We start from the raw sequence: 12,061 nt of genomic DNA on the forward strand, positions 1-12,061 counted from the left end.
CATTAACAGATTTGGCTTGGCCTGGCAGATCAAATAGAATTCCTTTTGTTGTGGTGACAGATTTAGTTCACAGAGAGAAAAAAAATTCTTTCCTAGAAAGGAGAATACTCCCAAAAAGTCTTGATTTTGCTTTTTACGTGCAACTGGCGTTGTGTGAGTTGTTAATTAATTTTGAACTCTCTGCATGTAATATTCTGAATATAAATGTTAGGAAATTGGTAGTTGATGATGGCATCAAGTTACTACAAAGTCAACAAATGTAGTAAAATGCGATATACTCTAGGTGTCATATGACCAGTACAGATCTCATATTGCTCATAGACCACAACAGCTTTACCTATTTTATAATAACCCAGCCTTCAGTTGCCACACTGCCCTTCTCTGTAAGACAGAAGAAATGGCCCAATGTTTTGGTTCTTAATGTTTGGTTCCTATTTCTTGTGCCATTGTCCAACTGCCTATCTACCTCAGAAGAAATTATATTAAAGCAGTTGACCTTTTTGGTGTACAGAAATGGCCCTATGTAGAGGGGAGTAATCAAGGAGGGGAAAAATTCAATCCTTTTTACCTGAACCTTTCATTAGCATGACAGGGAGGGAAACAAAACCCAAAACTGCGCAAGAAAGCCAAACTGATGGCACTTCTGCAATGCATTATAGATCAGTTTGTGGAGCTTTAATGATTATATTGAAGCAAAACAATAGGTACTAACTTCATCTGGCCGCAGCTAAGTAGATTTGCCAAAGTTCTAAGGAGCAGTTCTCTCTGTGAAGGCTCTGTGTGTGCCAGTGTAAAGTGGCAGTGCTGCTGCTCACTGCGTTTGTTCCAGTGGAACTGACTGCACGAACACTTGGCCCATCAGGATGAAAAACTGCTGAGGTGGAGAGTTCATTGGGAATAGTGTACAGCTGTATGTCAGGAAACAGTGCATCCATAAAGAAATGGTGCCAGTCTGTTGTGCTGGCAGTTAAAATACAAAAGATTATTTAAAGTAGACGAATTAATGTCATGTCCATGCTGTGGGTGGTGTATGAGTTCAATACAATGCTGGAGAACCCAGGAGAGGCATGGGTATGTTCAACTGTAAAGTGTGCTTTGTAGGATCAGATTCATGGCAAAAGGTTTGGAGAAGTAGTGAGCTAATTTTAATGTAATAAAGTATTTTTTGCTGTGATCAGGTTTACACTTTGCCTATTTGTTTAAAAAGAAAACAATCTAGCTTAACAGATCAATAGATCTTCTGTTTTCTTTGGTGGTGGTTTTTTTTGTTGTACCTTTCTTAATAATATTTAAATGTTATTTCAATAATATTTACTTATTTAAGGTGTTTTGCTTGTCTGAAGTTTCCTTAAAAGAGCTAAATTATGATTTAAAAATGACTCAGAATTGTCCCAAAACCAGTGTTTCAGTCAGCATTTTGAATTTAATTGATATCAGTAGGATAGTGTAAAACTGTAAAGAATAAATCTTTTTTATTGATATTTATTTAGTACAACAATGAATATTGAATTTGTAATTTCCGGTGGATCTTAGGGGACTTCTGCAGGGGGAGCTCCTTTTCTGAACTCTCTGTTCTTGGCTGTTCCCAGAAGAACAATGTTTATTGATATCATTTTTTTTTACTATTGATCTGCTCAGTATGAAGTAGTTTCATGTTCACGTTTTATTTTTCTCTCTTTTTTTGTGTTCAGTACACGGTGTGGACTGCCCTGTGGGTCACCTGGAATGTTTTCATTATCTGCTTCTATTTGGAAGTAGGCGGGCTCTCTAAGGTAGGTCACTTATCCTTCTTCAGGTTTATGGGAGGGTGTTTCAACAGCAGCACTCTCAGATTTTGGAAGACTGGAACCACAGAGGAAAAATGTGCTTGTTTGAACATACAATTTGATATTCAGAGTTTCTCTCCAACAGGAACTGTAATGTTTGAACTTCTCCCTGCTAGTAAATAGCCACGGGTTTGAAGTACATAAATGCAATGAATCTGAATTACAGTTGCCTTCTGAAGTACCATCCTCAGGTAAGAGGTGGGAAGGTATTCAGTTGTAAATTTGAGGTCCTTTTTGATTGTTGAAAAGCAGGCAGTGTCATTTTGGTTGAATTTTCAAGCGTGTGTAAAAAGTGTGAATTTCCAAGACTGCTTTGAAAGAAAATTACTAAGAAGGTTAATGTAATAACTTCTTGAGCAAATTGATCTCACAGTGAGAATGTTAATTCTTTATAAAAAAGAACAAATGGCAAAGGATGACTTTTGTCACATCTGAGTAAAACTTTCCTTTATATGACACTCAGAGCTCTAGGTCACCAATTTATTCAATCCTCTGATTAGAGCAGAAATGTTTGCTGGAATTATCAAGAGATGTGTGTTCATTCGAGGTAGCACTTATGTTAGCATAGGTTATGTTTGTATCTGCAAGGAGTTTCATGCACGACCTGCTAGTTTTTATCCTCCAACTGGACACAGATGATACAGATCTTGGTTTACCACATTTATCACATTTAAATGATTCCGGGCACAGTATGCCCATGGCACAGGCTGATCCCGGCATTATCAGTAGAATAAATGTCACTGTTACTGGTTGCAGATTTGGTGATATGAGCTGCATCGCTGTTAATTCATGCCACGCTTTTAGAGAATGCAGTCCTGTGCAATGTGCTCTGCTTGAGCAGGGAGGTTGGACCAGATGACTCACTGTGAACCCTTCCAGCCTTACCCATTCTGTGATTCTGTGAATTGTCTACTCCACTCAGTTCAGAGTGGAACATTTTTGAGCTATGTACTTGCTAGCATTACAACTCCTAGCTTTTGGTTGACAACAAACAGAAAACTGATGAAACCAATTTAATAAGAAATAATATTTAATCTACTCAGTAGAAATTCCATTTAAATTTAAGCTTTCAGTGATAGATTCCTTTGGTGATAAAATTTTGTAATGAGAAGTTGCAACAGTTTATTTTTCCTTCAAATATGTAGCTCATGAGAAGTCACAGCTTGATAAAGAAATTAGTACCCTTCATAGATTATCAAAATAAATGATCCTAATGGTATGTTCTGACTTAAAAATCTATTAGATAACAGAAGAGCAACGCATAGAAATGATGAATAGCCAAATAATTGTTCATTCTTATGATACATAGAGGTTGTATACTTTTATTTAGTTAGGTCATGTCTCTTTTTGTGGTCACTATTATATTTTATGTGTGAGTAATATATTTATCTAACAACCTAGGAAGTGAAGCAAAGTCTGACCCTTGAATTTGTTTGCAATGGATTCTGATCATATCCTCAGTTAAGAGGTTTATAAATCAGCAGGTATGAATTGAAATCCTGCATCTTCCAGTTTCACTTCTGTGTTTCACTTTTTGTTCTTCTTACTTAACCTGTATGGCAAATCACAATGCAGAGAAATAGTAGCAAAAATACTACTTGGCAGTTGACAAAAATCCTTTTTATTGTGCATACTTCAGTTAATCTCAACATTTTTGTGGAACTTTTATCTTGTGGTTTATAATGTCATTTGAAAAATGTTTCTCAACAAGATGATAAACACAAAATTATTTCTATGGAAGTTAACTGCCCTTGTATAAATTATGTATGCCAAAGGTATGAGTATGGATATCAACTTAGCAATGACAGAATCAAGAAAATTTTTCAGTACATCATGGTATTTTGAGTCTATTTATTGGGCTTTCTAAAAATTATGCTAGACATGATGAGGCCCTCAAGAGACTAAGGTCTTTTTGCCCCATATGCATAAAATCCTGGGTATTTACCATTTGGTTAATATGTCACACCAACTTTAATTGGGACTCACATTTTATTCAAGATTCTAGTTAAAAAAATTCATCATTTCTTCCATTAGAAATGTTCCTGTGCTGTCAGACATGATAGAAAAGTGCTGTTATCAGAGTACATTAGTGTGGCTGGGAAATCAAACACCATAATAAGCTTTCCAAGTATCATTGTTTATTCAGCATTGAAATCTTGGCAAGTGATATTAGCTTTTCTTTTTCTTCCTACTGTTCTATTTTTTCATTAAAGAAAGAAAAAGAAGCTGTGTCTCTGAAACGAATGCAGATTGATTACAATTTTAAACTTCTGTTGACATACTATCAGGGAAAATTGTAATGCTGTCTGGCAGGTGACTGATTTCTGTTGGTTTGTTTGTTTTTAAGCACTACCATATTTGTATTTGCTCTGACCAGAATGAGTTAGCTCTTGGTTGAAGTCTCATCAGTTTATTAAGTCTTCAATCATGAACACTTCTGAAAATCTAATTTGGTACAATAAAAAATGGTAATTTTAATTCAGTACCTGCCCATGGAGTATGCATACAATGCAGACAGACTTTTCAAATGTTGTAATATAAACCCACCACTGCTGAAATTTTGCTCAGATCTTATTTCTGAAGTGGAGAGGAGGATCTCCTTTGAATATTCACTGTTGAATTCTGCCAGAAAGTTCCACTGCAGTTAATGAAAAATTTTAATGAGAATAAGAAGGACATAGGTAATGTAGGCCTATTTACTGTGAAAGTTTGAAACATTTTCCCTTCAATTACCTTCAGTTATAATTTTCTTGATAAACTAAGCACCCTCCAATAGCTACACTATGGTGATTAAGGCAGTCTCCTGGGAAAAGGATGATATAGATTCAAGTCATCTTGGGTGCAAAAGGGAAATAAACATAGCTCTCCCACAGCTGGCTGTTGTCAGGAGAAATCTAATGAGCAACTCTTTCCTCTTTAACTGCCTTATAAACAACATAGAGGTCAAGATCCTTTTTCACTTACATTACAGATGTGCTAATAAAATTGTAATATTTTTTTTCTGGGCTAAAGAAATTGTATTTGGTCAGAAATAAAAGAAATATATCTATATGCACCTTTTTTACTTGTATTAAATTTTTTTTCTGATTTTGGCAGCAGTGAAACTGTTCACATGAAATAAATGACATTTGCCTGTCTTTTTCCATTCACTACTTTCCTGAAATTGGAAACATAATTTTTAGTGTTAACCATTCCATATGAGAGAAACAAAGCTGTTATTATAACATGACCTTTTAATTCTCCACTGCAGGATGGCAGCTTGCTGCATCCATATATAAGCTCATTAATCATTTTGATCTCATTCTGAATCTTTAAATGAAAACAAGTTCTAATTGTCACATTCCAGAGTACAGGCAATTTAAAGTATATACACAAAAACACAAACTGTTTTTCTGGTTTTGTATGTGCTTAAATATGGACCACATGATTTCTAATGTGTATAAGCCAGCCCTCCATCTGCAGCAATACAGATGTTATGTACCCCTGTACAAAGGAGTCTTCCTCTGTTTAGAGTGTACAGTTAATGATTTTTTTGTTTACATTTCCAGGCATCAACATCCCTCCAGTATTTCAGATGCAGTATGAAAATGGCTGTATTCATTTGTATTTATCATTTGCTATTCCAATTTTTTATAGACCATTTTTCTGCTGCTTTCGTATTTGTGAGTTACTGGTGTTACTTCCCAAGTGTTAAAACCTTTATTTGGTAAATGTATAGCAGCATTGTGGTATTGTACACTTCTCCTGTTGTTTCATATACCTTACCTAAGCAACTGGGGAGTGTTGATGAGCTCTTTTATTTTTCTGTGATATTTCTGCTTGTCCTGGATGGCTTTTCCATGGCATGCTTCTTTGCCATGAACCATGCCTCATTCTGGATTTAAGTTTTGCTCTCAAAATTGAGCTCTATGTCAGACTCTTCTAATTCTTTTTGGCTAAGGATTTGCCTGACACACACTCATATATTCAGTAGGAAACTACTTCTAAACAGCTTATGTTTATTATCTTGTCCTTAGTTTTACATATTGAATGAATGTGAGCTCTCTGATGTGCCTGTGGCACCAAGTTCATTAGCCTTTCCCCTGAAGCCAAAGGAAGTTTTGCTTATGTCATTTAATGAAATAGTGTTTTTTCGTGTGTTTTTTCCTAGTAATATGTACTTTGGCCAATGGATGATCAAAGTTTGTAGGGTTCCTATCCAGCTTTATTGAACTGGAGACAGAACTATAGGCCAAATTATTATATGGATCTGTGGTTGGAGGATAGCATTATCTGATAAAAATAATTATTTCTTCCATCTGAGGAGAAAATGGACTAATAATTTATTTATTAAAATGCTGACAGACTGGAAACCTAGTGCTCTTTTCCAAACAAAATGTTGTATATCAGAATGAGGGTTAATTATGTGGACTTTTTACTGGCTACTTGTGAAATTGGATTTATTCCATCTGGTGCATGTCAGTCAATCCTTAATTGTTGTGCAATTATATCTAATCATCTCAAATAGAGTAAGTTAAGCTCAGAACCAATGCTAATTTGTATTAATAGAGATGTTATGGTGTATGCTTGGGCTTGTGTCTTTTTTTTAAATGTGAAATGAGAGCATTGGTTGAAATTACATTAACAATATGAAAGAAAAAGTGATTCTCTTTCTAACTTGTGCTGATGCAAGTGAGAAAGCAGAGACCATTATTTTGGTTTAATTATCATCATAATTAGCTCCATAGAATTAACCACTCCAAAAAGCTCAGGGGCGAAGTTGGCAGCATCCATAAAACCTATATGGAAAATCAATAGATGGAGGATAAAGGACTTCCTTAGTCTAAGCAGAGGATAGGTCATTGTGCATCTATTCACATGTAAGTGACTTTAATGTGGAGGAAGGGTTTTTTTTCATATCCTCTGGGAAGAAGAGCAAGAAATAATTTGCTGAGCATATGGCAAAGGAGATTTGGTTGGAGGCCAGGAGAAGCTTTTTAATAATAAGGACACTGAAGAGGATCTAAAGCTGTTACAAAGCCTTAATAATGGACACAACTCTTCTATTCGACTGATTTTGATCTATGGAAACAAACCTCTGTCAAGATAAAAAAACCCAAGTGCGTTTCCATGGGTTGTTTTGGGTAGGAGTGTTTAAATTCAAAAAATGAAAACAAGTTGAAGACTCAAAACCTCATTCTTGATTAAGAGTCTTAAACATTTCATCATGACTGTCATTCCAGCTGGGGAGCTTGAAGTGTTTCTGGCTTTTCTCCCCAGAAGGTGTGAAGGGACACAGAAAATAGGGGACCCTAGTGAAGTCTCCTGGGAGGCTGACAGCAAATTTTGGATGTGCAGAGGTGGGGTTTTACTGTTCAGCTGTGTGACAGCAAAGGGGAGACAACGCTGTCATTGCTGCTCACTGTTGGTAGAGATTAGATCTCTGTTACAGACAAAACTCGTGCTGTCTGCTCAACTGATGGATTTTCAGCTGAACACAAATCATTGCCTTCACTGTGAGCAAAGCAAGAATAATAACAGTGTGTTGCTGCTGTACAGAGCGTATACACTCGTGTGTGGCTCAGCTGAGAATTTCTTCCCACACACCTCTTATTCATCATCACATCATCAGATCACCATCTCTCTTGGGAGACTACACACTTCTAATTCTCCTCACTACTGGGTGTTTGTTTGCTCCAGGTAATGCCATCAGCTGCTACCAGCTGAGATGTGCACTGTGACTGATCATGCTGAAGCACTGGATGTGGCTGTAGGCTTTCTGCAATTTCTAGGCATTACAAATTACTAATTTTATAGAAGTAGTTAAATATAATCTCTTCCAAGCATATGCACTAGTAAAATTCAACTTGCAGAAATTAAACCTGATGCAAAGGTTGGGTTTGTTTCTTTGAGGTTTGGACTCTCTCACCTTCTCCTTCCTCTACCTTATTTTTCCCAAAGGGTTTAAAAAATTCTTGTTTTCTAAGTAATGCTGCAGAATCTTCTCTGACATTAAAAAAGGAGGAATGCTAATCAAATAGTATTTTAGTAAATGGAGTTAAGATAATATAAAGCAAAACCAGACCAAATGTAAGTTTTAATGCTTGAATCATATAATCCATTTAACTCCCTTGGCCTTCACCCTTTCTTTGAACCAGCTCTCAGAAGTAATTTTTTGGGTTTTTTTTAACAAAGAGGTTTTAGAATAATTTTCCTCCTTTTGGTTTTTCTTGTGCCCTTTCCCACAGCAGAGGTTCCACTGAAATGTGTTTGCTAAAATATGGACTTCTAATATGACCTTCCTTATTTAAGTTGCTCCTCCCATCCTGCTGCTCTCTCACTATAAAAAGAAATAATCTCCAGGTTCAATTGTATTTAATACTTTTCCATAATGTTCTGCTCAAACAGCAGTCTTTTGAATTTTTAATTACTTTGGCAATAAACCTGGAAACCAATTTACTGTGAAGTTATGCAGTGTAATATTGAACAGAAACAACATTTCAGCACTTCAAAATAATAGCTCTGGCCTTGGCTGGTGTTAGGTACCATTAATCATAGATTAACGTGTTGTTGGGGTGCCTTTCAATGGTATTTGCAAACAGTATTTTTTGATGCTGTGTTAGGCTGACATCAGTACGTGCAGGAGCTGAAAATGTGTGTGGTACTTTCTGTATAGAATATAATGACTCCTTCCATGTGAAGTTAGAGAAGAATTAGCTATGAACTGTGAATTCATAATGATGAAGCTATGGAAAATAACATTTTCTTTTTATTTGCAATTTAAATTTCTCAGACAAAAGAGGTGACTTACAAAAGATGAGTTAATATGTTCTCTCTTAAAAAAAAAAAAAAAGAAAGGAAAAGAAGGAAATTGAAGAGCAGAAATGTGTGAATCTATTGTAGCTGAGGAGACTTTGTGGCTGTTAAGCTGAAGAGACTTTGATGTTCCAGATTTCATGTTCCAAAACTAATTTGATGTTCAGTCTGTTTCACTCTACTGCGTAAAGGTGTTGCTTTGTGTAAGGTCTAATGAAAAATATGCTTATTCTGGAAAAGAGAATTACCATGCACTATCTTCATGGCACTATTTGAGCATAAGATCATTCTGGGAAAAAAACTTATATAGAATAAATGGGACACAGATAAATAGCAGTGAAACTGCAAAATGTGTCATTCTGATGTTAATTAGTTTGTTTATGTGATACAATCCCACTGCTGAACAACTTAATCAGGAGTACATTCCAGATGATGCAAACATTGAATTTTATATCCTTTCAGACATTTACAGTGGTTCAATTTATTATATACAGTGAACATCATTAAAATAGGTGTTTCAATCAGAACTGGTTTTCTTTATAACCCCAAATGATGCAAAATTCTAATGTTGATATCTGGAGTGGAGGATACCATCTTCTTCATTGGTTTAAATAACTGAGGTAATATCTCTGTGGGTTTTTTTTTTAATAATCCATTTAATACCATTAATATTAAATAGTTCTGGGAATAATGGGTATGATAGATCTACTTATCTAAGAGCTGTACAGATAAATTTATTAATACAAACATCACAGTCATATTTGTTAGAGTTCATTGGCTTAATTTCTAGATCTTGAAGTTTTTTAAAATGAAAAACCCTAAAGTGTTGGCTGATGGCAAGGAGGTAAGTAACTCAAGTCACTTGCAACATTTTTCCAAAGAGACATTTGGATATGGAAAAGTATTCCTGTGATTCAGGAATACATGCTGCAATAGCTAGAGCTGCAGAGAGGGTAAATCCTGCATACCTAAGGTTTGTGTCTGAAGCCCATAGCAGAAGGCCTGAAAAAGTCATGGGTATTTACATGTAGAACCAAGAACGTACAGAATAAGGAATGAGAGAATACAAGAGCAGAAAGGACCATCTAGTCATCTATTCTAACCTTGTGGTTTTGAAATAAGATGAATTGTTCAAGGAGTGAGGAAAGGAAATTTCCCTGAGTTGTGGTTTAGTTGTAAACAAGTATGACACATTCATCTGCAGGTAAGGGTGAACCTAGATTTTGTTACTCAGGGATTTATTTTATCTACTTATTGACATTTGAGGTGATTGTTATGCTCTTTTTTGTAGAAATGGGAAGAATTTTTTAGAACGTAGAAATGTTGCTGGTATTTCATTTTTTTCTTTGCAAATGTGATGCCCTTCTGATAAAACTGCAGTGAAAGATATTTTGATTATTTCTTTAATCACATTCTTGTTTAGACATTAGATCAACCACATCTGCTGTCTATCCAGCAACTTCTAGCTACTGAGATGAGTGACTGCTGTGTAGAGATTTTGACCCATATGTAAAGCAATATACTTATTTTAGTGCTACTACCAGATCTATTTGTTGCCTGCTAAGGTAAAGCTTATGTTTTTTGATAAAATTTCTATACAGTGTTTTTACTGCTGTAGTGTATCCTTTGGGATTTTAGTTTTGAAAGTTGCTAAGTAAGTACTTCTTCCTAATTATGGGGAAATCTGTCATTTCATCAGTGTTCTAATGAAGATTTAATTACAGTAAATTCACGAATACAAGCCGCACGGAGTATAAGCCGCATATCCGGTGTGTTGGCAACATTGATGTCTTTGTCAATAAATAAGCCGCACCTGGAATATTAGCCGCACTTTAGTTCGCCGCGAACTTTCACAAAGTCATCATTTAGTAACACAATCGCGGGATCACCGGGGCTTACTGGCTTACTGCCGACCTCGGAAACATTGTTTCCAAGTGAAAAAAGACACACCCTTTATTTACAAGCCGAAAAAGACAGGAACAATAGTGTGGTCATTTTGCGAGCATTCCCAATGGATCCGCGTTGCCTTTAATCAGCCGCTCAGCCACGCGGGCAGGCAGCTGAGCTCCAAGCGGAGCCACATCTCCGTGCTGGCACAGGAGCGGCCGCTCTGGCCCTCGCAGCCCCGCGGGGGGAGCGGCCGTTGTAGCCCTCGCAGCCCGCGGGGCGAGCGGCCGTTTTAGCCCTCGCAGCCCTGCAGGACGAGCGGCCGTTGTAGCCCTTGCAGCCCCGTGGGGCGAGCAGCCGCTCTAGCCCTCTCCCTGTGAGCCGAGTGGCCGTTCTACCCCTCTCCCTGCGGGCTGAGCGGGTCCCCCAGCCCTCTCCCTGCGAGCCGATCACCCACTTCATCCCTCTCCCTGCAGGGAGAGAGGCTCCCCCAGCCCTCTCCCTGCGAGCCCAGCCAGCCCCGTAGCCGCACAAGACTGAAAACACTTTAAAAAGTGCAGAGAAATATCACACACTTTTATCGAACTGCCGAGGTAACTCGCCGAGGTAACTCACCCCGATAACAACCCCCGCCCCTCAGTAAAGCCGCCATCCACAGGCAGGCAATAAGCTGTTCTCTGATTGGTTCATCGTCGGAACAACAGGAAACCATGGATTTCAAACTGTTTCGGCTCGGGACTGGACTGGTATGATACTAGGTAAGGGCAGATATCACATTTTTGTTCATAGATTAGCCGCACCCAAATATTAGCCGCACTTCCGGGTTTCCACCAAAATTTTTGTCTAATTACTGCGGCTTGTGTTCGTGAAATTACTGTATTTAATTGATGTCTAGTTTGACAACAGTTTGACTGTTTTGAAGGGAGTTTCATTCTGATTCGTATTTTGTTTTTTGGTCCATTAGAAGACGATGCTTGTTAAGAAGAAAATGTAATTTTAAGCAAGTTTTTTTGTAATAATTTGCACGAGACACTCCTAGACCTTGATGAAAGTATAAGGCATTTGTTGTTGATGACAGTAGAATCTGAAAAAGTTATTTTCATAAATTTTGATGCTGAATCTTATGGGATTTTTAAGCACACTGCATATTTCTTATGGGACCTCATAATTGTAAATCCTTGAATCACTAAAGTTGGAAAATACTTCCAAGGTCATCAAGTGCAATCACACTGCCAGGTCTACCAGTAAACCTGTCCCCAAGGACCACATGGACACATTCCTTGAGCACTTCCAAGGACAGTGATTCCACCACTTCCCTGGCTGCCTGTCCCAATACTTGAAAACCCTGTGAGTGAAGAAGTTTTTCCTAATATCCTATATAAATCTCACCTGGCATGGCTTGAGGCCATTTCCTTTTGTCACTTGTTAACTAGGAGAAGAGACTGATCCCCACTGCAGTCTGCTTTCAGGTAGTTACAGAATGTGATATGGTCCCCCTTGAAGTTCTTTTTCTCCAGCTCCTCATTAGACTTGTGCTCCAGATCCTTCATTGG

At 37.4% G+C, this 12,061-nt stretch overlaps 1 protein-coding gene across 3 annotated transcripts in view; it reads left to right on the forward strand.

Annotated features, from left to right (window-relative positions):
• NKAIN3 (sodium/potassium transporting ATPase interacting 3) overlaps positions 1–12,061 on the forward strand; it is a 349,000-nt gene that overhangs the window by 169,905 nt on the left and 167,034 nt on the right. For all 3 annotated transcript variants that reach the window (XM_033072062.2, XM_033072081.1, XM_033072071.1), the window contains exon 3: positions 1,692–1,772. In XM_033072062.2, coding sequence (XP_032927953.1) covers positions 1,692–1,772 — 81 coding nt within the window. The remainder of the gene's footprint in view (positions 1–1,691; positions 1,773–12,061) is intronic.

This window comes from Catharus ustulatus, chromosome 1 (assembly GCF_009819885.2).
Source record: "Catharus ustulatus isolate bCatUst1 chromosome 1, bCatUst1.pri.v2, whole genome shotgun sequence".
NCBI classification, from domain to species: Eukaryota; Metazoa; Chordata; class Aves; order Passeriformes; family Turdidae; genus Catharus; species Catharus ustulatus.